The sequence below is a fragment of the Mobula hypostoma genome, chromosome 13, assembly GCF_963921235.1.
Source record: "Mobula hypostoma chromosome 13, sMobHyp1.1, whole genome shotgun sequence".
Classification (NCBI taxonomy): Eukaryota; Metazoa; Chordata; class Chondrichthyes; order Myliobatiformes; family Myliobatidae; genus Mobula; species Mobula hypostoma.
In genome coordinates, this window is record NC_086109.1 from 89,281,073 (window position 1) to 89,307,300 (window position 26,228).

At 44.4% G+C, this 26,228-nt stretch overlaps 1 protein-coding gene across 3 annotated transcripts in view; it reads left to right on the plus strand.

The window, feature by feature from the left end:
* Window positions 1-26,228, plus strand: part of anp32a (acidic (leucine-rich) nuclear phosphoprotein 32 family, member A) — a 54,658-nt gene that overhangs the window by 16,009 nt on the left and 12,421 nt on the right. For all 3 annotated transcript variants that reach the window (XR_010020182.1, XM_063066147.1, XM_063066146.1), the window contains exons 2-4: window positions 16,047-16,196; window positions 20,538-20,660; window positions 21,663-21,861. Coding sequence is in view for 2 of the 3 variants with exons in the window: in XM_063066147.1 (XP_062922217.1) it covers window positions 16,047-16,196; window positions 20,538-20,660; window positions 21,663-21,861 (472 nt within the window). In the remaining variant the exon portion in view is untranslated. The remainder of the gene's footprint in view (window positions 1-16,046; window positions 16,197-20,537; window positions 20,661-21,662; window positions 21,862-26,228) is intronic.

Here is a 26,228-nt window from a genome sequence, read left to right on the forward strand (position 1 = left end):
TGACCTCTCTCATTTACAAGGGATTTTCACCCACAGAACTGCCAGTGGCGTGAAAATCCCAGGAGATCAGCAGGTCCTGAGATACTCAAACCACCCCATCTGGCACCAACAATCATTCCATGCTCATAAGTCACTTAGATCACATTTCTTCTCCATTCTGGCATTTGGTTTCAGCAACAGCTGAACCTCTTGTGCCTGTCTGCATGCTTTTTATGCATTGAGTTGCTGCTACATGACTGGCTGATCAGGTGGTTGCATTAACAAGCAGATGTATGGGTATATCTAATAAAGTGGTCACAGAGTGTACCTTCAAGGGTTTGGCCTCCACAGCGTTCTGAAGCAAGTTCCAAAGAGCATCTGTGAGAAGGAATTCTCGCTGTTAATGGTGATGTTCCCCTTATGAAACCATGGCCTCTGGTTCTATTCTCGTGCATACCGGGAAGCATTGCCCTAGGATTTACTCTGTCAGGCCTTGTTTCACTGCAGTCCTCAACCAGGCTGAGACCACTGAGTTGGGTCTGCTATAGCACAGCACCTTGCCTGTTACGCCACTGGCATTTATGGCAGCAGTGGAGGTCCTCCATCTCTGGCGGTGTTCAGGGCTTCCTTCATCGTTAGGGGTCCATGGCATTTAAAAAACAAAGGCAGGGAACCCCTGGTCCAAGGCCTCCTCGACGGCAGGATGAGGCCAAACTCGGGCTAGAGAAGCAACGCTTCATTCCATTTGGATAGCCTCCAACCTGATGGCAAGAAACACCAATTTCCTCAACTCCTGATGATCTCTCCACCACCTTCCTCCTCCTCCATTTTCCATGCTGGTTAACCCTTCTCCTCTTCACCTGCTGATCACCCCTCCCCCAGCTCCCTCTTCCTCCTTCTTCAATGGTCCACTCTCCTCCCCGATCAGATTCTTTCTTTTTCAGCCTTTTATCTCTTCAACTTCAGGAGTAGTTTCCTCTCGGTTTTCACTACAGTCAGTCCTGCAAATCCCTAGTGAAGACTCAAGAGTACCATTGCGTTCAGATGTAGAAGGTTTCTTCATTGCTGTTTCTGTGACAGTTTTGTTTTACTGGTCAAGGTTGTTAGCCCTGAGCTGAACCCCCGAACCTGGAGGACTGGTGTTCCACTCTTCGTCTGTCCTCTACCCTTTGACCTGTTTAGCATGGGTGACCCTACCAAAAGCCAAAGCATAAAGCCCTGACTCCAGCCAACAAAGCTCTCTGGGTCGCTGAGGCATGCAAACCTCCATACCACAACAAGGTTGTGGTTCTCTTGGAGGGCAGGTAACTTGTAGGAGAGAAACAGTTTGCTCACAGATTGGGGATCACCGGTTGATAAACAATTGAATGTTTAAGCAGAGAGATATTTTCCCTGAAGTAGAAAAAGGCCATGTCATCCTCAATACATAGTTATTCTGCCCAAATCCCAAAGGTCTTGTGTCCTCCCTAATTGTTTCCGACTAGTTTGGCATGGACTGTAATGGTGGTCTGGAGTCACATGTAGGCTCGACTGGGTAAGGAACAAAGTGAGCAACACACAAAAAGTGCTGGAAGACCTCAACAATTCAGGCACCTCTATTGAGGGGGCCTATTCCCTCCATCAGGAAGGGGGCCAAAGCCAAAATAAGGGGGGAGGGGAAGGAGTACAAGCTGGCAGGTGATAGGTAAGGCCAAGTGAGGGGAAGGTGAGTGAGTGGAGGAGGTGGCCTGAAGTAAGAAGCTGGAAGAGAGAAAAGGCTGAAAAAGAAAGAATCTGATCAGGGAGGAGAGTGGACCATTGAAGAAAGAGGAGGAGGGAGCTGGGGGAGGGGGTGATCGGCAGGTGAAGAGAGGAGAAGAAGGGTTAACCAGCAAGGGAAATGGAGGAGGAGGAAGGCGGTGGAGAGATCACCGGGAGTTGAGGAAATCGGAGTTTCTTGCCATCAGGTTGGAGGCTATCCAAATGGAATGAAGTGTTGCTTCTCTAGCCTGAGTTTGGCTTCATCCTGCCGTCGAGGAGACCTTGGACCACGGGTTCCCTGCCTCTTTTTTTAATGCCATGGACCCCAGCCATTAACCGAGGGGGGGGGGGTCTGTGGACCCCAGGTTGGGAACATCTGCTTTAGACAGGTATGTCAGAATGGGAAGTCGAATTGTGTTTATGCAGGAACAAAATGGATTTCTTTTTGTTTACAACAATCAGGTAGTTTATAGTGGTTGTTATTGACATCTTTTTATGTAATTACATTTAATTCCCCTGTCTCCACGAGAGGACTTGAATTTGCATCTAGTTTAATAGGCTGAACCTTGCTTATTGACCTGTGTTCATCTGACTGAGATGTCAGCTCAATGCTGGTTTTTCCCCTTTGAGAGGACATGCATTTCCTGACCTGCAGAGCATGTCCTCCTGTTTTCACTCTGTCTGACTGGTCTCATTCATTCAGTGACCTGATAAACGTATTTACGGCTTTACCCCATGCTCATCCCTGTTTTGCCGATCAAAGATGTCCCCCGTCCTCCCTGCAGCTTAACAAGCTTCTGTTCTTGATCCTAGCTTCACCTGTACGTGGGCTTGTCTTAGGTCTTGTTCATTAACCCAAGATAATTTACAGGATAGTAGTATAGTCTTGGCTAGAATACCCTGTATCCTGCTGGAGAGAAAAGTGGAAAGTTAAATTGTAAATCCTGTGGTGTTGGTCTTACTTCAGGTGCTGACTACCCTACTGAGTATTTCGGGTTGGGTGAGGAAGTCTCTCAGTTACTGTATTAGCGTACAACCTCGGGAGCACATAAATGGCAGCAGTGATGTGTCGGAATGTTATAGAACAGTACTGAAAGCATCGACTTAGAATGTAAAGAATGAAGGGGTATTGCGCAGTTTATTCTTGTAAGTTTTTTTAATGACGAAGTTTATTTTGAGATTCTTTATGCCACCGTGCTTTAGAGATTTGCCAACTTCTCCCATTTGCACATCTTGCTACTCCTTTCTCTTATGCGCTTAACTAAATAAAATGAGCAATGTGCCAAGCTTTATTCTGGAAAAGTCCTCATTGAAAAGGATGGGTTAGAAGAGCCAGGCTTCTAGTGTGTGTGTGGATGGCTTGGCTTATGCCAGCATTGATTTGTTTCTGGCTCCGTGATTCATTAACCCTTGATAACTTGCGGGATAATGGCATACTCTTGGCTAGGATATCCTGTATCCTGCAGGAGAGAAAAATGGAAAGTGGGATTGTGAATCTTGTGGAGTAGGAAGTTGTAGTTTTGCTTCCAAGTTAGGGACACAGATGTGGATTACTCATGAATGTTCCTTGATATTGTAGCTGTGGGTTTACACAGGATAGAAAGATGACCCTTTAGAACAGAGACGAGGAGGAATTTCTTTAACCAGAGGGTGGTGAATCTGTGGAATTCATTGCCACATGCGGCTGTGGAGGCCACGAAATTGGGTATATTTAAAATGGAGGCTGAAAGGTTCTTGATTAGTAAGGGCATCAAAAGTTATGGGGAGAAGGCAGGAGAATAGGGCTGAGAGGGATAATAAACTAATCAAAAGGCTGTATCCATCCTTGGCTACGTTTGGACTCATGAGTTGGTGGTTGAGGGGAGGTCACTGAACAAACTGTTATCCATTATGGACAACCTGGCACATGGTCTCCATGACCTACTGACTAAGCAGCGGGGCACCCTTTCAAATAGACTCGTGCAGCTCCACTGCCACAAGGATCGTTACAGAAGATCTTTCCTACCAAGTGCTATGTGTGTGTGTGTGTGTGTGTGTATATATATGTATGTGTGTATATGTGTATGTATGTGTGTATATGTGTATGTATGTGTGTATACGTGTATGTGTGTGTGTATACATGTATGTATATATGTGTGTGTGTGTCTGTATGTATATATGTGTGTGTATGTATGTTTTATATATGTGTGTGTGTGTGTGTGTAAGTTCATCTCTGTGCGACAGGAGAGCACAATGGTCTGTTCTATTATTTTGTACTTTATTATTTCATATTGTTATACATTGGTAAAATATATTGTTATTCTGTACTTTAGTAGTTATATCTGCACATGGCTGTGTGCTTTTAAATGTTGCTGCTGTAATGGAAGAACTTCCCACTCGTGGTCAATAAAGTACTTGTTTTTTTTATTATTACTGTTGTTAAATCAGCCATGATTAAATGGTGGAACAGACTTGATGGGCCGAATGGTCTGATTCTGCCTCTGTGTCTTGTGGTGGAATAATATTCCCTAATGGATATTGTGGTTGTGGGTTAACTGTGGATGTTGGTGACTTGAATGGCATTGTCGGTTAATGTAGTTTCCAGCGAGGAATGTAGATAATTAGGAGGAGATTTGATAGCAGTATACAAAGTTATGAGGGGTACAGGTAGGGTAAGTTGTGTCTTTTCCTTTTCCACTGAAGTTGGTTGGGACTACAGCAAGAGGTCATAGGTTAAGGGTGAAAAGTTGAAAAGTTTAAGGGCAACATGAGGGGAAACTTCTTCACTCAGAGGGTCATGAGAGTGTGGAGTGAGCTGTCAGTGCAAGTGGTGCATGCAAGCTCGATTTTCAATGTTTGAGAAGTTTGGATAGGTACATGAATGGTAGGGGTATGGACGGCAGTGGTCCTGGTGCAGGTCGATGGGAGTAGGCAGATTAAGTGGCTTGGCATAGGCAGAAGGGCCTGTTTCTGTATTGTACTTTTCTATAACTATGGCAAAAATGTGAGGAATGTCATCTCGATCTTCAGAGATCCATTCTCCCCAACATTTGGAAGTGTTAATGGTTGTGTCTTTCTGGGGCAAAGCTTGTCCAGGTATGGGTTGGCACTAATTTAGGGCTGTGTAATTGCCTGAGTGGAAAGTGGATATGAGCAGTGGTATTTTCATGGATTTGAAACTCCATGAAGGCTGGGGGGTGTGTGGAGACAAGCGCCCATGGTTTGTGATCCTACTGCAGGAGACTGGGCTCATACTGTCAGTGCAGTACTGTACTTGAGAGATGAAAAGGAGAGGAGTAGGTTTTCTCCCCGTGACCCCACAGTTTCCTCACAGATTCCAAAGGTGTAGGGTTTGATAATTAGTCACATGCGTATAGTTGGGCAGCTCAGGCTTGTTAGGCCAGAATGGCCTGTTACCATGCTATAATCTGTAAATAAATACAATATCTACAGCAGTGACTACACTCCTTAATTGCATATAAAGTGATTTGGGACTTAGCTTGTAGAAACCATACTCTTGGCGTCTGAGGTTCTCTCTGAAAGTAGGTCTGGGGAACTTGGTCCCTCTCCCTAATCTGGCTTTGAAGTTGTTCCTCTTATCGGATCTGTATTTGATGTGGTTATAATGGAGGGGTGATTTACAAGGTGTTGAACCTCCAGAAATGGCCGGTATCCTTGCTTGTTCAAGAGGTGTGTTGGAAGCTTCAGTCTGAAATCATCAGACAATTTTGGGCTGTGTACTCAGAAACAGGACTTCCTGTAAGAATTTTGGATGGGTGTAAATCATCTGACTGTGACACCACATGGAGACCCTATCTCTGCATCTTTTAAGGATAAACCCAGCAGGGAAGTGATTGTGCAGAACTGCAATAAAAATAGGCTGTATTCAGTGAGTTTATTAGATTTTTGAATGTGTTTCATAGAGCATTAAACAGCCCCTACAGCCTATTTAGTCAATACTAAAATATTCTGCCTGGTCCATAGTTCTCCATACCCCTGCTATCCATGTACCAATAAACTTCTCTTAAAAGTTGAAATCAAACCTGCATCCAGCACTTCCACTGGTAGCTTGTTGCACCCTCTTGAGTGGAAAAAGTTCCCCCCTCAAGTTCTCCTTAAATATTTCACCTTTCACCGTTAACCCATGACCCTGAGATCTAGTCTCATCTAACCTCAGTGGGGAAAAAAGCCTTTGCATTTATCATGTCTGTACCCTCGCTTTGTGTACCCCTATCAAATTCCCCCCTCGTTCTTCTGCTCTCCAGGGAATAGAGTCCTAATCTATTCGTTTTGGGGCTGAAGTACTGTAAATGTCACATTCTGCACTGTGTGGTATTCGGGGCAGCCTGAGATTGAATGCGACCCTATTTTCATTGACTTAAGTGCAAGTTTCTCTTGTGGTGTGGTACATTCGGAATTTAGAAGATTGAGGGGGGATCTGATTGAAACGTATAAAATCCTAAAGGGATTGGACAGGCTAGATGCAGGAAGATTGTTCCCGATGTTGGGGAAGTCCAGAACAAGGGGTCACAGTTTGAGGATAAAGGGGAAGCCTTTTAGGACCGAGATTAGGAAAAACTTCTTCACACAGAGAGTGGTGAATGTGTGGAATTCTGTGCCCCAGGAAACAGTTGAGGCCAGTTCATTGGCTATATTTAAGAGGGAGTTGGATATGGCCCTTGTGGCTACAGGGATCAGAGGGTATGGAGGGAAGGCTGGGGCGGGGTTCTGAGTTGGATGATCAGCCATGATCATAATAAATGGCGGTGCAGGCTCGAAGGGCCGAATGGCCTACTCCTGCACCTATTTTCTATGTTTCTATTCCTAGTGCTGCATTTTCTAGGAGAGAGCCTTTAAGGCAGGGGTTCCCAACCTTTTCTAATGCAGTTAAGCAAGGGGTCCGTGAACTCCAGGTTCAGGAACCCCTGCTTTAAGGATTTCAAGCCCAGCCGTTCACTGCTGTGATACCGACTGCAACGATCTTGAGTGAAGGCTTTTAAACTGACCGGTTGCTTGATCAACAGGCACCCTCTTGGGATTTGAGCTGACTGCTGTATTGGCCTCCAGAGTGGCAAGTGAGCTTGTTATGGGCCCAACCATGTCAACTTGGTTGTATATTTGGCTCTAGTGGAGACTGGATGCTTGTGTTTATTTACTGATTCTAATTGGCAGAAGTGCTGTAGCTAGAATATTCAGCAGCTGTTGCCCGGTGTCCTGTTCCAAACTTCTCAGTCTAACAAAACTCAATAGGATCAATGAATGATTTCAGAAAAGTAAATGCTTTAACTGACCTTTTAAACATGCAAAGTACCTGGGAATGGTTTTGTATAAGTTTCTATCAAATACTATTAGCACTGAGCTTCAAAGGATAGTTTAGATAGGTATGGTCTTTAAAAGGACAAGAGATGGAGAGGCTCGAGGAAGATGTTCTCAGATGCCATTGGTGACCTGACTTCTTAAGCCCATGACATAGGCTGCCGAGAACAACTCGCCAGATTCCTCTGTCCCTGGGTTGGTCAGCCATGTGGTTTCTGCTTTCAGCACATGACCTGTACGTCCTCTAGGCAAGGATCCTTCCTCTTTCAGGAATGAGGTCTTTGGGTCTTCTGCTGGCATTTCTGCCAGCCCCGTACCCAACCCGCTTCCTTTCTCGGACGGGCTTGAGGCCGTCTGTGGTGGCGTTATTGGGTGACCAGCAGTAGCTGAGGAACGTTGAATGGAGATGACAGATTAATTCTAGTGTTTCAGATGTGCACAGAAAGTGATAGGCCTTAAAGTTTTTGATTTTTAAAAAGGACCAAGGAGAAATCAAGGTTACGTTAGCTCTGTTGTAGACTGAGGTGAAGCCACACATTACCAGGATCTATACTGGGCCCAACCTATTGGTGCAATTACAAAGAAGGCAGAACAGTGCCTATATGTCATTAGGAGTTTGAGGAGATTCGGTATTGGTAAAGGCACTCTCACATTTCTGCAGGTGTACTCTGGAGAGCGTTCCAACTGGTGGCATCACTGTCTGATATGGAGGGGCCACTGCACAGTCAGAAAAAGCTGCAGGAAGTTGTAAACTCAGCCAGCCCCATCATGGGCGCTAGCCTCCCCAGTGTCGAGGACACCTTCAAAAGGCGATGTCTGAAAAAGCTTGTGTGGATGCCCATTAGCTCAGACATGCCCTCGTCTCATTGCCACCATCAAGGAGGAGGCCTGAAGACACACATTCAATATTTTAGGAGCACTTTATTCCCCTCCTCCATCTGATTTCTGAATGGGCAGTGATCTCATGAACACTGCCTCAGTAATTTTCCCTTACTTTCTACACTACTTATTTAATATATAGTAATTTATAGTTTTTATTGTTATGAATTGCAATGCACTGCTGCCACAAAACACCAAAATTCACATGATACTAAACCTGATTCTAAAAATACTGCTGCACGAAACCACATCAACTTCTGTTAGCGCTTATGCCCGCCTTTGTACGCACCTGCTTTAATTCGAGACCAATTTTGGCATCGCACGCTGTAGCTTATCTGTAATATTGTAAGCTGGATTCACACCTAACCTCCCCATAGTTTATGATGCGCACGCTTGATTTTATTATTTTATAGACAACCATTAAAGCTTTATTGCCTTCCCTCCCGTGCAGCCTTTGCATTTTCCATGAAGTGCTGTTTACTTCCGAATTCTCTCCCATTTCCTCTGGATCTCTTACCTCTGCCACTTGGATTCAGGCCAGGACGCTAAGCTGCTTCTTGTCGTTCCATGTTCGCTCCCTGAAACCCTCCTCCCTTCTTTCACTGACCACCCCAGAAAAAAAAGAGGATTTTTTTTGAGCCAAGCCTCTCCATAATTCATTTTATTTCCCACTACTGCCTGTAAGGAGTTTCTACGTTCTCCCCATGACTATGTAGGATTCCTCCCATAGTCCAAAGTCTCGGGTCATTGTAAATTGTCGCATGATTTGCTTGGGATTAAATCAGGATTGCAGGCTGACATGGCTCGAGTGGCCTATTCCATGCTGTATCTCAATCCGTACATAAATAAATACTTAATTCTTTAGCTACTCTTTGTGTGCTCTCTACCCCTTTTCTTTCCCCATGGCCCACCCTCACTCACCTATGCTGTACACACTGCAGATTCCCCCCTCCCCTTTCTTTCATACATACAGGTCAGGGCTGATGTTGTTGTGTCATTGTATTGGGTAATGGAGTAACGTAACATCAGCCATCGCATTTATTGCCTTGTACACATGGAAGCTTTAGAGAGGGTGCAGAGGAGATTCACCAGGATTAGAGAGCATGTTTTGTAAGGATTGGTTTCATCGAACTAGAGTTTTTCTCTTTGGAGCGCAGGAGGATGGGAGGTGACTTGATCAAGGTGTACAAGATAAGAGGCATTGATCGAGTAGATTGCCAGAGACTCTTTTTCCACAGCAGAAATGGCTAATATGAGGGGGCATAATTTTAATGGTGATATGAAGGGGATGTCAAAGGTAATTTTTTGTTTAACAGTGATGGGTGCATGGAACGCCTTGCCAGGGTGGTGGTAGAGGCAGATACATTAAGAAACTCTTATAGGCACATGGACGCATGAGAAATGGAGGACTGTGTAGGAGGAAAAGTTTGGATTGATCTTAGAGTAGTTTATAAAGTTGGCATAACATTGTGGGCCAAAGGGCCCGTGCTGTTTTGTGTTCGTGAGGTGCAGGTACAACAGGAAAACTCGGCAGCAGCATCATAGCCTCAGGTGGCGACAAGACAAGTGGTGGAGGCGAGCAAGGTTTTACACAATCAGAAACAAGTCCATGGTTATGTAAGCAGTGGTCCTTAACATATAGGAGCAGAAGTAGGCCATTCGGCCCATCGAGTCTGCTCTGCCATTTAATCATGGGCTGATCCAATTCTTCCAGTCATCCCCACTCCCTTGCCTATTCCCCATACCCTTTGATGCCCTGGCTAATCAAGAACCTATCTTATCTATGCCTTAAATGCACCCAATGACTTGGCCTCCACAGCCGCTCGTGGCAACAAATTCCACAGATTTACCACCCTCTGACTAAAGTAATTTCTCCGCATCTCTGTTCTAAATGGATGTTCTTCAATCCTGAAGTCATGCCCTCTTGTCCTAGACTCCCCTACCATGGGAAATAATTTTGCAACGGTCTGTTGTTGAGGTAGGATTAGGTTGGTGTAAAAAGCTGATGGTTGTAGGGAAGTAGCAGTTCCTGAACCTGATGGTGATGCACTTCAGGCCTCTGTACCTTCTGGCCCATTGTGTCCATGCCAGACGCTGTGCAACCATGTGCATTAATCCCATTTTGCAAGTACCTGATCTGTGGTGTTCTGTGGGTGTCATCTTGTTGCAAGAAAGCAGGTTCATGGGTTTGGTAAGTGAGACAGAAGATGCTGATTATTTATTTACAGACAAACGGCAAAATATTTAACCAAACATCTAAACCACCCGAAGTTCAACAAACAGATAAGCTAGCCAAGAGTGTGCGTGGACTCCCCGATACCGGCAGCATACTTTCCCAATGGTTCTTCAGCTCTAATCGCAACCTCAGCCTAAAGCGGGCCCTGGGGATGAAAGAAAAGAGGCTGAGCCTCCTGCACTTGCTTTTCTTGTACCCCATGCCTGAAGTCGGACACTGACAACCAGTGGGAAAGAGCTGCTGCCCTTCAAATGTGTCATTCGATGACTGGAATGATAAAAGCAGCTTTAAACCGACAAGTAAACTAAATTCCCCCACCCGCCCTGCCTGACACTAGTACACCAACATACTTAAATGTTGAGAGTCTCTGCCTCTACCACCCACTTGGGCATTGAGCTCCAGACTCCAATTACTATCTGGTTTAAAAATAATTCCTTCCTCCACCTCATCCTCAACCAATCTCCTTTTTATTTTTTTTGACACCCGTCTATAACCCCTCACAACTTTGTATACTTCTGTCAGGTGTCCCAACCTCCTCTGCTCTAAGGTAAACAAACCCAGTCTCTTTTCTTACCTGAAACCCTTCATCCCAAGCAACATCCTGGTGGATTTTCTCTGCACCCTTTTCAGTGCAGTCGCCTGGTTCCTGTAGGGTAACCACACCTGCCCACAGCTGTGGCCGAGACAGTGTTATGGTAATAGAAACATAGAAAATAGGTGCAGGAGTAGGCCTTTTGGCCCTTCGAGCCTGCACCGCTATTCATTACGACCATGGCTGATCAACCAACTCAGAACCCTATACCTGCCTTCTCTCCATACCCACTGATCCCTTTAGCCACAAGGGCCATATCTAACTCCCTCTTGAGTATAGCCAGTGAACTGGCCTCAACTGTCTCCTGTGACAGAGAATTCCACAGATTCACTACTCTGTGTGAAGAAGTTTTCCTTCATCTCGGTCCTAAAAGGCTTCCCCTTTGTCCTCAAACTGTGACCCCTCATTCTGGACTTCCCCAACATCGGGAACAATCTTCCTGCATCTAGCCTGTCCAATCCCTTTAGGATTTTATACATTTCCATCAGATCCCCCCTCAATCTTCTTAATTCCGGAGAGTATAAGCCTAGTTGACCCAGTCTTTCATCATATGAAAGTCCTGCCATCCCAGGAATCAATCTGGTGAACCTTCTTTGTACCCCTATATGGCAAGAATGGCTTTCCTCAGATTAGGGGACTAAAATTGCACACATTACTCCAAGTGTGGTCTCACCAAGGCCTCGTACAACTGCAGTAGAACCTCCCTGCTCCTGTACTCGAATCCTCTTGCTATAAATGCCAGCATACCATTTGCCTTTTTCACCACCTGCTGTACCTGCATGCCAGCTTTCAATGTCTGGTGTACAATGACGCCCAGGTCTCGTTGCACCTCCCCTTTTCCTAATCGGCCACCATTCAGATAATAATCTGTTTTCCTGTTTTTGCCACCAAAGTGGATAACCTCACATTTATCCACATTAAATTGCATCTGCCATGAATTTACCCACTCACCCAACCTATCCAAGTCACCCTGCATCCTCTTAGCATCCTCCTCACAGCTAACACTGAATGTAATAGAATGCTTTGTCTTGGATGAGCGTTAAAGATCCCTGTCTCTTCAGACCAGAGCTGTTCTCCCTGATGTCCTTCCCAGAATCACCAAGTGTTAATCTGGTAAAAGGTCTTTCCAGCAAGAGTCTCCCATTCAGATCTGTATTTTGTTGGTGCTGCACTGTTCTGGGACATCCTGAGATTGGTGAATTATAACATTGGATTGAATTTATAACACAAGTACTGAACCAGTTACTTCTGTGTGTATTATCTGTTGTACCCAACAGTGTTCAATCCCAAAGGCAAGCTCTGCCTTTACTTCACATCCCATCAAGCAAATCATTAGTCTCTTTAACCGTGTAACTTAAGTTATTGATTTTCTATGACATCTTAAATTACTGTCATTTTCTAAGTGGTTGAATTGTGCTTATTGATGAACTGGATTTCTGAGTAATGTAATGTTCATGAATTTTGGTGCCATTTTCTGGCTGCTTTCGATGTGAATCGCGACTTCAGCATTGCACACCACGGTAGTGTTGTAGTTAGCACAACACTATTACAGCTAGGGATGTTCTGAAGTTCGGAGTTCAGTTCTGGCACCGTCTCTGAGGAGTCTCTGTATGTGCTTCCCGTGGGATGTGTGGGTTTTCCCCAGGTACTCTGGTTTCCTCCCACAGTCCAAAGCTGTACTGGGTAGATAAATTGGTCATTGTAAATTGTCAGCGATTTAGGTTAGGGTTCATCAGGGTTGTGAGGTTGCGGGGATGACGTGGCTCGAAGGTTCTTCATGCTGTGGTGCTGGAAAAAATAAAATAAAATAAAATCAGAACATGTACATGAGGAATCTGGAGAACCCAGAGGAAACACATGCAGTCACGTAGACAGCGGTGAGAATTGAATCCCTGATCACTGATGCTGTACAGTTGATGTTAGACGGTGACCAGAGAGCTAAATGCCATCACATAAAATGGATTCCTGGCCCTGGTAGTGTTGGATTAGGGTATAAAACTCTTTATTTTTCTTTTATTTAGTTAGCTTTCCTATTGTAGATTATAATTTTCATATAACTCACCTATATGTGCATAATTGTTCAGTAATTTTTAAAAAATGATTGTAGTATAGTGGATTGTTTTTTTCCGAGAAGTTTCTCTGCGCCTGCCATGCCACTGAACCTAGTTGTTTCATAGGTTACCCCTTACCAATGTGCTTTATCTGTCTTTTTTGCACTAGTTTTTAGTGTAAAGTAGTCACAGCTTCTTTGTTCATTCCTGTAACATTTAATAAATAGCCATAACCTACATGCCTCATCCTTGAGTTCTAAAGAACCCTTGATTGCAAAATCACCAGGATCCAACAATAAACAAGAGAAAATCTGTAGATGCTGGAAATCCAAGCAACGCGCACAAATGCTGGAGGAACTCAGCAGGCCAGGCAGCATCTTTGGGAAAGAGTACAGTTGACGTTTCAGGCCGAAACCCTTCGGCAGGAACAGTTGTCTCTCTTATTTAGCATCAGTTTTGAATAATCCTCATCTCTTTCTGAAAGACTTGGGCTGTTCAGTCACTCAGTTGGAACGTGGTGTTCTTCCCCCCCCCCCCCAGGTAGGAATAGTGTGGCCCTTGCCCTCCCCCGGTATCAGAGCGAACTCCAGGCCCGCGATGTTGGAACTGTAACATGTCAGCTCCAGGCCATATGGCCATCTGTTGAGTGTGTGCAGGGGGGAGGGAGTGGGGTTCTTGCTGAGATGAGAGTTTTTAATTTTTGATTCAGTCCCTTGGTGATTACTTCATCGATCCGAATGCCTCGCCAGCCTCTGCATCCTGGTTGTACGTTAGTCTCTGGTATTTAGTGCAGTTGTCTTTTAATGGTGATCTCTTGGTCTCCATTGTCCCACCTACCCATTTCAATGAAGGCCGGGCACTCAATGCATCCACTTTTTCTATTCAGTGGCTGCTTGTATTGGCTATATACTCTGGTTCTGGATGGACAAGAGCAAACTGGAAGCTTTCTTGCTGATTAGTGGGACCAGCGTAGGTAGTTAACTTGGGTCAGCACGAACAGGTTGGGCTGAATATTCTGCTTCAGAGCCGTATAGCACCGTGACTCGATGACACTCGTGTCTTTCCAATTAAATGTTTGTTACAGGTAACTGATTTTGGAGATCCCTTTATCTGCCGATCAGTATGCATTCTTGTACTTGAAATGCTGAGCATCCAATTGACCCTGGAGTGGAAGTTATTGAACACTGTTCATTTGCAAACAAGCCATGTACCCTGTCCTAGCACTTGTTCAAGCAGGACAATATAAATTTTAAAGACGCAGTACAGTAACAGACCCTTCCGGCCCACTGAGCCCACACTGCCCATTTAAACCTATACATCCAATTAACCTATTAACCCTTATGTCCTTGGACTATAGGAGGAAACCGGAGCACCCTGAGGAAACCTACATGGTCACGGGGTGAACGTGCAAACCCCTTACAGGCAGTGGCAAGAATTGAACCCCGATCGCTGATGCTGCAGAGCATTGTGCTAACCACTGCTCTACTGTGCCAAGCTGCTCATTTCTGCATAGCAAGCTCCCACTAACGGCACCGGTAACATTGATTGATGTCAGGATATCTGGGGAAGCACATTCCCCCGGACTTCTTTTCGGTAATGGTGCCCTGGCATTCAATGGTTTCATTCTTCAGTGGCTATAAATCTGAACACTCATATCATGATTTTCTTTCCCAGAACTTTATAAATAAGAGCTTGAAACCCAGAATTTTAAAACAAGATAAATTGTTTGAAATACGTTTCTACAGCCTCTGTTTCTTTCTGTATGCACGCTGCCTGACCTGCTGTGTATTTCAAGCTTTTTCCGTTTTTGGGCTCAGGCTGGTCAGGAGTGAGCCTCTGGTCTGTGTGTGACACCGGGCTTCACCTGCTACTTGTAGTTTTGATTCTAGCCCTAAGTTACTTTCAGCTAAACATGTAATGCCATAAAGTAACGCATCGAGAGAATTTTTATTTTGAGACCCAGGCCTGATGGGGCCCATACCACCCGGTTACTCTCATGTGACCAATTAACCTACTGACCTGTACGCCTTTGGAATGTGGGAGGAAACTGGAGCACCTGGAGGACACTCGGCTATGTTACCATGCCGCCCCAAAACTCTGATAATATGATACCTGTCAGTTTCATATTGCACCTTCAGATTCAGATTCGTCTTTCCCTTCCACATGTTCACTTCGCTTTTAATTCCAGTTGTCTGGCCTCTTGCCTTCCGGCAACCTTTCATTTGTTACGTGCTGTGTCATATGACGTGGGCGATCATGGTCTTATCCATGACCATGATTGTTCTTGGCAAATTTTTCTACAGAAGTGGTTTACTGTTGCCTTTTCTGGGCAGTGTAATTGCAGGACGTGTGACCCCAGCCATTATCAGTGCTCTTCAGAAATTGCCTGGCGTCAGTGGTTGCGTAACCAGGACTTGTGATGTGCACCAGCTAGCTGCTGGTTTGACTGTCCCATGGTTTCACTTGGGCATGGGGGGGCTAAGCAGGTGCTACACCTTGCCCAAGAGTGACCTGCAGGCTAGCAGAGGGAAGGAGCACCTTACATCTCCTTTGGCAGAGGTATATCTTCACCCCACCACCCCTGGCAATCTTAGATTTAAAAAAAACTATTTGAGAAGTATGTGGTTGAATCTGTATTAGCTGGTGGTAATGTATCCTGCTCTGTTACTTGTGTTTAGATACAACTTTGGTGCATGGTATTGATTGAGAGACTGTAAGACATAGGAGCAGAATAGGGTCATTTGGCCTATTGAGTCTGATCCGCAACGGCTGATTTGTCATCCCTCTCAGCCCGATGCTCTTGCCTTCTCCCCATAACCTTTAAAGTCATTTCTAATTAAGAACCTGCCACTGTCCACTTTAAATTTACCCAGTGACTTGGCCTCCACAGGCGTCTGTGGCAATGAATTCCACAGATGCACCACTGTCTGGCTGAAGAATGATCGAAGCTGTCTTCAAGGTGCAATACATTCCTAATTGGTCTGTCTCCTATGTATTAGATCATGGTTAAATTGCCTTTCAGATTAAATCTAATAATTAATTGCAGCACAAGGATAGAAGTATACCACTATTGTAATCTCTTTATGTATCTGTGGGATTAAAGGAGATCTGTAAAAGCATGGTTCCTGGTCTCTTGATTTCTGTGATATGTGAAGATTAAGTCGCCATGTGGGAAGACTTAGATTCTCTTGTCCTGCTTCTCGTGCCGTTCTGCACTGACAGCTGCGCCGGGGAGCCGTTCCATTTACGTTTGCCTCACGTTTTGTCTCCCCAGGTGAAAGAACTTGTTCTCGACAACTGTCGCTCACACGAAGGCAAAATCGAGGGTCTCTCAGATGAGTTTGAAGAGTTGGAATTCCTTAGCACGATCAATGTAGGATTATTGTCAGTCGTGAACCTACCAAAGTTAAATAAACTAAAGAAGGTGAGTAAAGGTTTGCTGGCTGCTTGTAGCACCTATGATTTGCATCTGTGTCAATGTAGCTGGTGTCAGAATGATTTTCCCAGTTCCAGGGAATGTGGATGTGGTAATCATCACGGAACCAAGTTTGAAACAACAGCAACACACATCAAAGCTGCTGGTGAACGCAGCAGGCCAGGCAGCATCTGTAGGAAGAGGTGCAGTCGACGTTTCAGGCCGAGACCCTTCGTCTAGTCCTGACGAAGGGTCTCGGCCTGAAACGTCGACTGCACCTCTTCCTACAGATGCTGCCTAGCCTGCTGCGTTCACCAGCAACTTTGATGTGTGTTGCTTGAACTTCCAGCATCTGCAGAATTCCTGTTGTTTGAAACAACAGCAGCCACTTTGAATTGCAGTTTAGAAGTAGTCATAGAGGTCTACAGCATATACACAGGCCACTTGTCCCAGTCTAGTCTAGTCCCGTTGACTCAAAACTGGACCATACCCTTCAATGAACTTCTCCAAATTTCTCTTTATTGTTGAAACTAAACCCATATCCATCACTTCCCCTCTGAGCAAATCTTATAGGTTTTCATTAAACCACAACACCAAACTTATTTCACAACCTATAGACTCACTTTTGAAGACTCGACAGCTCCTGTCTCTGATTTTGTTACTCACCCTTACTCACTCTTCCTTCAGTTAGTCCTGACGAAGGGTCTCGGCCTGAAACATCGACTGCACCTCTTCCTAGAGATGCTGCCTGGCCTGCTGCGTTCACCAGCAACTTTTATGTGTGTTGCTTGAATTTCCAGCATCTGCAGAATTCCTGTTGTCTGATTTTGTTTACCTTTTTTTGTGTGTATTTGCACAGTTTGTCATCTTTTGCATATTGGTTGTTTGTCAGTCTGTGTAGTTTTCCCATTGACTGTATTGTATTTCTTTGTTGTACTTTGCCCACAAGAAAATAAATGTCATAGCAGTGTGTAGTGACATATACACATGCAGTGTGATGAATTTGCTTTGAACTTTGAGTTATTCCTATAGAAGTTTCACTCTGAGCTTAAAGTGCCCTCTGCGTGCAGACCTCAACGTCTTAAGTTTTGAATCCTTGGCTTCCATCTCTGACCATATGCAAAGAAATAAGTAATGGTGCTCATTTATCGAATTGCACGGTCTTAATGTGACAGACAATCCAACAATCTACCTGGAGGATCAGTGGGTCAGACTGTGGGGTTTTGACCCCTTCGTACGGATGCTGCCTGACCTGCTGAGGTCCTCCAGCAGATTTGTGTTTTGTTTTGCTCCATGCTCTCTCCGCCACCCCCCCGCCCCACCCCGTCTCTAGTCTCGAGTGTCTGTATAGTTGTGATGGTGTAAAATAGGAGCAGAATTAGCCCATTTGGCCCATCAATTCTGGTCCACCATGCCATCATGGTTGAATTATTATCCCCCTCAACCCCATTCTCCTGCCTTCTCCCCATAACCCTTGAAGTCTTACTAATCAAGAACCAGTCAACCTCCACTTTAAATATACCCAATAACTCAGCCTTCATAGCCAGCTGCGGCAATGAATTCCACAGATTCACCACCCTCTGGCTAAAGAAATATCCTTTTCTTTGTTCTCAAGGATGTCATATAGTCATACAAAGGAACAGCTCAGAAACAAGCCACTTGGCCCATCTAGTCAGTGAACAACCATTTAAACTGCCTACTCAATCGACCTGCACCGGTACCAGAGCCCTCTATACCCTGTCATTGATGGACCTGTCCATTTGTCCCTACATTCTGAGTCTAGTCCCTCTGGGCCTAGACTCCCTCACCGCCGGAAGCATTCTCTCCACGTCCACTTTATGTGCTTTTCAGTATTTGGTGGGATTCAATGAGGTTCCCCTCGTCCATTCTTCTAAACTTCAAGTGCAGACCCAAAGCCATTAAATGCTCTTCAAGCTTGTAGGAGGCACGTGGTGTGTCAAGTTCATATTGTTTCTGTGTCAGTGAATTAACATCTGTGCCCCTCAATTATTTTTCACGGAGTGGAAAGTGTCCACTTTATTTTACTTTATCTCAAAATTCAGTGAGTTTCTTCATCATGGGCACTAGCCGCTATCCAGGACATCTTCAAGGAGCGAATGCCTCAAAAATGCAGCATCTGTCACTAAGGACCCCCCATCACCCAGGTCACGTCTTGTTCTGATTGCCACCATCAGGAAGTAGACACGGAAGTCAGAAGACGCACACTCAATGATTCAGGAACAGCTTCTTGCCCTCTGCCATCTGATTTCTGAATGGACATTGAAACCGTGAACATTACCTATTTTAAAACATTTTTCTTTTGCTTCACTTATTTAATTTAACCATTAAAATATATATATATATTTACTGTAATTCACGTTTTTTTCTCTATATTATCATGCTTTGCATTGTACTATTGCCGCAAGGTTAACAAATTTCAAGACATATGCCAGTGACCTGGTTCTGATTCTGAAATTGAAAGGTCTCTACTCCCAGAGGGTGCATAGACAAGGATTATTTTCTCTGGGGCATCCAAGGCTGAGGGAAAACCTGATAGAAGTCTCTAAAATTACAAGAGGCATACATGCAGTAGAAAGTCAGAAACTTTCTCCCCTGAGGTAGAAGTGTTGAATACTAAAGGAGAAAACTTCAAACTGAAAGGTGTAAGACTTAAAAGGGGAATTGTAATGCAAGTTGTTTTTTTACTTTAAGACAGAGGTAAGTATGTGCCTGGACACACTGGCAGGGTTGGCTAGTGGGTGCAGATAGAATAAAAGCTTTCAAGAGGCTTTTAGTCACAGAGAATGAATGTACAGAGAATGAGAGATGGATCATGCATAGGCAGAAGGGATTAAGTTTAGTTTGGCACAAAGACTGTGGGTTGAAGGGCCTATTCCTGAGCTGTACTGCTGTATATTCCCTGCTGAAAATCCTTCAACATTCCATCCAAATATGATGACACACTTCAGACCATCTTTATTCCTCCGAATATAATGTGACTGAACTTGGAAACTACAGTCGGCCCTCCGCATTCGCGGATTCAACCAACCGCGGATCAGGATTGGAAAAAAACTCGGAAGTTCTCTCTCCAGCACTCGTTGTTTGAGCATTGTTGGCCTCGCGTCTCATTCATTCGCTACTTGTGTTGTGAGCGAGAGGAAGGAGTTTAAGGCTAGTAAGGGATGCTGGCTAGCTACGTAAAGTGCTACAGCCTCAAGAACTTAAAGATCACGTAAGAATCGGCACTGGCTGATGCCGAGGCAGCATCAGCGTTCCCAGAAGAGCTACGATGGTTGCGTTGGTACTAAACATGTACAGACTTTTTTTCTTGTCATTATTCCCTAAACAATACAATATACAACTATTTGCATTGTATTAGGTATTATAAGTAACCTAGAGATGATTTAAAGTATACGGGAGGATGTGCGTAGGTTATACGCAAATACTACGCCATTTTATGTGCAGGACTTGAACATCTGCGGAATTTGATATCCGCAGGGGTCCCAGAACCAAACCCCCGCGGATACGGAGGACCAACTGTACGCAAGCCAAAACATCCATAGAGTGCCCAGCTGATTTAGAAACTCACTTGACGTATCCACAGTCAGCACCAGGTCACCAATCCAACCACTTAAAGACGCTAGTTTAAATTACTTTGGTAGATAAACGTTTGAAGTGTGGATATTTCACATTTATGATCTGGATTTACATTGAGCAAAGGACTCAATTTTCCCATAAAATTTCAACAAAAGCCTTGTTAAACATCAAAACATGACAACCACTGGATAATAGAGATGGGTTTTAGGAGGAAGTAAGATGTGGAAGGAGTTCCAAAGCTTGGCAGCTGAGAGCTAACGGAGGAATGATTGTATACTGTCAAAATGCTCAGAAAGTGGCATTTTACTAAGCCACCTCCTAGTCCTGGGCAACAGACAACTCAGCAAGCCAATGGAGGGGAATAAACAGTCAGCATTTCAGACCAAGACCCTTCATCAGGACCTATCCCTATTTCACAACAATTTCTTCACAAATAACGGGAATGCGAAACACAATAAATATTAATCAGTTTGTGTTTGAATCAGTCTGATTTACCCTTCTGATTCATCCTATTGTTTTTCATTAAATATGCCACACACTATTACTGCTTTAACTTTTCCCCTTATTCTCCATTTGGTCTCTGTGGGACTGAGTCTGTTCATCAGTATTGGACGTGGAGTGCACGTGAAATTCTTTAAAATCCATCGTGCTGGAGTGGACTCCATGAGGCACAAGCCCCTTGCTCCAAAAACTCAGTTTTATTTTAACATTCTGTTTTATATTAATGCTGAAGTTTTCCTGTTTTATGCCCAGCTTGAACTAAGTGATAACAGAATCTCGGGAGGTCTAGAAGTGTTGGCAGAAAAATGTCCGAATCTCACGCATCTCAACCTCAGCGGCAACAAAATAAAAGATCTCAGCACAATAGAACCTCTGGTGAGTAACCCTGAATCTGAACTTCGGAACTTGTGGCATTGGGCATTTGCACGCAGTGTTCTAGGTGAATTAATGTTTGTAGAACCCTTTATAATATGTCCCAATTGGATGAAAGCTATGAACTTCTTTCAGCTACCTGTCAGTCCCCTCTCAGCTACCATCATTTGGGAGGGGGTGGTGTATATGTGGTAAAAATTCGTAAAATGTATCAGGCTGTTTTTGGCAAACATCAGAGAGGCAAAAAACTGGAAAGTTGAGTTTTTGATGTGGAGTTTTAAACAAACTTAGAAACAGAAAACATAGAAAACTTACAGCACAATACAGGCCCTTCAGCCCACAATGCTGTGCTGAACATATACTTTAGAAATTACCTAGGGTTACCCATAGCTGTCTATTTCTCTAAGCTCCGTGTACCTATCCAGGAGTTTCTTAAAAGACCCTATTGTATCCACATTTGCATTGAAAATATCCAGAACTTGCATTTGAGTTTTCTTTAAAAGACATTTGAGATGCATGTGTTTTTAAAAAGTTGAGTCCATTTTATGAAGATCAAATAAACTTGCTAAATTAAAAATGGACCATTTGCAACAAATTGCAGTCCTGTGCCACGGATTACTGATCTGTTGTGCCATAACCAATGGGCTGATTTGTGAATGATGTGGTCCAGAGGTTTTGCAGCTTTTGACTAGCTGAGTTTGTACAGTGGTAATTCTTGGAGTCACGCGGTACCAGAGAAGGCTCTGAAATCATTAACTAATTGATCCTATAGTCAATCGCTTAAAGGTTCTAACTACATATCCATTTCCCTTGAGTGGTTACTTATTTCTATAGATTATGGCCATGGTGCACAAGAATCAGAAAGGCCATGGGCTATATCTGTTTTTTTTTTAACACTAAAACTTCCAGCACTGATTGTAAGCTGCTGTTTCGAAGAATGAATTATCTCCTCTGTGATCTACATTCAAGCCTTGATGCATTGTTTTCCCCACACTTCTGTTACAGAAAAAATTGGACAGCCTGCGCAGTCTAGACCTTTTCAATTGTGAAGTAACAAATCTAAATGACTACAGAGAAAACGTCTTCAAGTTTCTTCCGCAACTGACTTACTTAGATGGATACGATCGTGAGGATAAGGAGGCTCCTGACTCAGACACTGAGGCGTATTTGGAGGGGATAGATGACGATGATGAGGAGGACGATGGTACTGTTCTAACATTGATTTTTTTTTTCCCAACATTTCCTTTTTGATGGATATGTTAGATTGTAAATTTGTTCCTGAAGATACTTGCTATTTGGCATGGCTGTGGTAATATCTGTAGTGAGAAGGATTATGTTTTTTGTGTATACCTGAGTGTGACCCTTGCCACTGTAGCTCCAGAAAGAAATGAAGGTAATCCTTTGTGTAGGTAAATAGTGGGAAATCCCTGCCTGGTGTGAATGGTGTTGTAACAAGCACGGGGTCGTAGAACATAGACCAGTACAGGTCCTTCAGTCCATCATGTTGAAAGGATAGATAAGATAGAGGCAGGAAAGTTGTTTCCACTGGTAGGTGAGACTAGAACTAGGGGACATAGCCTTAACATTCGGGGGAGTAGATTTAGGACGGGGATGAGGAGGAACTGCTTTTCCCAGAGAGTGGTGAATCTGTGGAATTCTCTGCCCGATGAAGTAGTAGAGGCTACCTCAGTAAATATATTTAAGCCAAGGTTGGATAGACTTTTGCATAGTAGGGGAATTAAAGGTTATGGGGAAAAGGTAGGTAGGTGGACCTGAGTCCACGGCCAGATCAGCCATGATCTTATTGAGTGGCGGAGCAGGCTCGAGGAGCCAGATGGCCGACTCCTCCTCCTATTTATTATGTTGTGCCGACCTTTTAAGATCAATCCAACCCTTTCCTCCCACATAGCCCACCATTCTTCTTTCAGCTATGTCTGTTGAGTGCCCCTAATGTATCTGCTTCTACGGCCACCCTGACCGTGTGTTCCGCCCACCAACTATTCTCCATATTTTAAAAAACCTGCCTCTGGCTTCAACCCCCACCCCATACTTGCTTCCGGTCGCCTGAACATTATACTCTCTTGAATTATTTATTTATTGAGATACAGTGTGGAGTTGGTCCTTCTGGCCCAGAACTGATCACCATACTCCAAAAGTGGTCTGAAAATCCTTTAAAATCTCTGTATTACATCCTTGCTTGTATGTTCTAGTCCTCTAGAAATGAATGCTAACATCGCCTTCCTAACTACCAATTTATCTTGCAAGTTAGTCTTTAGGGAATCCTGTACTAGGACTCCCAGGTCCCGTTTGTGTCTTCGATAGTCCATGTGATAATGTGTGTGCTGTACCAGCTTCTGAGTTAATCTGATTAAAGTAGACTGCCTCTCCTTTCAATTTCCCCTTTGACATTCCTGTTCTCCATACAAGTTGGTGATATTGAATATAGAGGCCACATCTGGTACTGGCAGCTCACCGTCAAATCTCTGCTCATAGTTCTTTCTAGATACTTCACAGTACATCATTCTGTCTCTTTACTTACTTATCATAATTAGTTGTCTATCATATCTGACAATGACAGTTTTTGAAACCTGTTGGGGAGAGTTTTTAAAAGTGGAAAGCTGTTGCATAGGGGGGCAATTCCACCCTAGCTGTCTGAAGTCCAGGTCCAGTGATGCAAGTAGTTGTCACGGCTGGGTCTTGGTTCAAGTGGATGATCGTGTCTTCATCTGTGCCTCATCATGCCCTTCGATCTCCACGAAGTGATGCAGAGCCATCTTCCTGGCCATTAGATTTCACCGTTGTTCTCATCCGCCCAGTCTGTGGGAGCTGGCTTTGCATGCTGGGACAGGCCTGTCCCCATCTCATCGGGATATGAGGCTCGCCAACTGTCATCACCTGATTTTGCCAGCCCTTTGAAGCGGTGAACCAGTGTGTGGCCCCTGTCACGTGCAAACAGCCACTTGGAGCCACAGGCAGATAAATCCCCAGGGCCAGATGGTCTGCATCCCGGAGTGCTTAAGGAAGTAGCCCAAGAAATAGTGGATGCATTAGTGATAATTTTTCAAAACTTGTTAGATTCTGGACTAGTTCCTGAGGATTGGAGGGTGGCTAATGTAACCCCACTTTTTAAAAAAGGAGGGAGAGAGAAACCGGGGAATTATAGACCGGTTAGCCTAACGTCGGTGGTGGGGAAACTGCTGGAGTCAGTTATCAAAGATGTGATAACAGCACATTTGGAAAGCGGTGAAATCATCGGACAAAGTCAGCATGGAATTGTGAAAGGAAAATCATGCCTGACGAATCTCATAGAATTTTTTGAGGATGTAACTAGTAGAGTGGATAGGGGAGAACCAGTGGATGTGGTGTATTTGGATTTTCAAAAGGCTTTTGACAAGGTCCCACACAGGAGATTAGTGTGCAAACTTAAAGCACACGGTATTGGGGGTAAGGTATTGATGTGGATAGAGAATTGGTTAGCAGACAGGAAGCAAAGAGTGGGAATAAACGGGACCTTTTCAGAATGGCAGGCAGTGACTAGTGGGGTACCGCAAGGCTCAGTGCTGGGACCCCAGTTGTTTACAATATATATTAATGACTTGGATGAGGGAATTAAATGCAGCATCTCCAAGTTTGCGGATGACACGAAGCTGGGCGGCAGTGTTAGCTGTGAGAAGGATGCTAAGAGGATGCAGGGTGACTTGGATAGGTTGAGTGAGTGGGCAAATTCATGGCAGATGCAATTTAATGTGGATAAATGTGAAGTTATCCACTTTGGTGGCAAAAATAGGAAAACAGATTATTATCTGAATGGTGGCCGATTAGGAAAAGGGGAGGTGCAACGAGACCTGGGTGTCATTATACACCAGTCATTGAAAGTGGGCATGCAGGTACAGCAGGCGGTGAAAAAGGCGAATGGTATGCTGGCATTTATAGCGAGAGGATTCGAGTACAGGAGCAGGGAGGTACTACTGCAGTTGTACAAGGCCTTGGTGAAACCACACCTGGAGTACTGTGTGCAGTTCTGGTCCCCTAATCTGAGGAAAGACATCCTTGCCATAGAGGGAGTACAAAGAAGGTTCACCAGATTAATTCCTGGGATGGCAGGACTTTCATATGAAGAAAGACTGGATGAACTAGGCTTGTACTCGTTGGAATTAAGAAGATTGAGGGGGGGATCTGATTGAAACGTATAAAATCCTAAAGGGATTGGACAGGCTAGATGCAGGAAGATTGTTCCTGATGTTGGGGAAGTCCAGAACGAGGGGTCACAGGTTGAGGATAAAGGGGAAGCCTTTTAGGACTGAGATGAGGAAAAACTTCTTCACACAGAGAGTGGTGAATCTGTGGAATTCTCTGCCACAGGAAACAGTTGAGGCCAGTTCATTGGCTATATTTAAGAGGGAGTTAGATATGGCCCTTGTGGCTACTGGGATCGGGGGTATGGAGGGAAGGCTGGTGCAGGGTTCTGAGTTGGATGATCAGCCACGATCATAATAAATGGCGGTGCAGGCTCAAAGGGCCGAATGGCCTACTCCTGCACCTATTTTCTATGTTTCTATGTGAGAGCTCAGTGTCTGGTGGGGGCCAGTGGTGAGAGCTGCCCCAGTATGGACACAACAGGGCCCTTCACCTGAGTTGTGGGCACCCCATCATAGTTAATAACCATTAATAGTTAACACACTTGAATGAAAAACAAACTGCAGATGCTGGAATTTTGATAGAAGGAAAGAAAATGACAGAAGCATTAAACCTGTGGAGAAAGAATTTGTGGTCAATGTTTCAGTTCGACTCTTAAGAAGTGCTCATTGTGTTGGTGTATAGGCCATTTAATCTAAAAATGGGCTAACCAGGTTTGTCATAAGTAGGTAGATGCTTTTGAGTAAAGTGGAGACATTTAGTGGCTGTCTGTCAATGCGATCACCTTGATTGTAGTTGGAGCGTATTGTGGGATTTTGTTTCCACACTGAAAGTGCTGAGTCTTGATTGGTGCCTCGGTTAAACGTTGTATTAGAGTTCAGGGCGGCATGGTAATGTCGCGGGTAATGCAACACTTTGTAGCGGCGGCGATTAGGGTTCAATTCCCACAGCTGCCTTAAAGAGTTGTATGTTCTCCCTGTGACCGTATTGGCTTCCTCCGGGTGCTCCGTTTTCCAGCCACATTCCAAAAACATATGGGCTGGGGTGAGTAGATTGCGGGCTAGTATAGCAACACTTTCAGGCTGTCCCCAGCACACGTTCAGACTGCTGGTGATTGGTGCAAACGACACATTTCACTGTCTGATCCAATGTTTTGATGTATATGTGAAAAGTAAATCTAATCTATTACTGTAATGGTCATAACATGAACTGGGAGGTGCTGCAATCTATTAACTAAATAGACCAGTAGACAGAATTAGGCCATTTTATACTTCAAACAAAAACGGCACTTTATTTAGCCCCACTAGCATTCAGGACACCTCCAAGGAGCAATACCTCAAAAAAGGCAGCTTCCATCATTAAGGACCCACATTGCTCAGGACATTCCCCTTTCTCAATGCACCTTCAGGAAGGAGGTAGCAGAGTCCTTGAGGC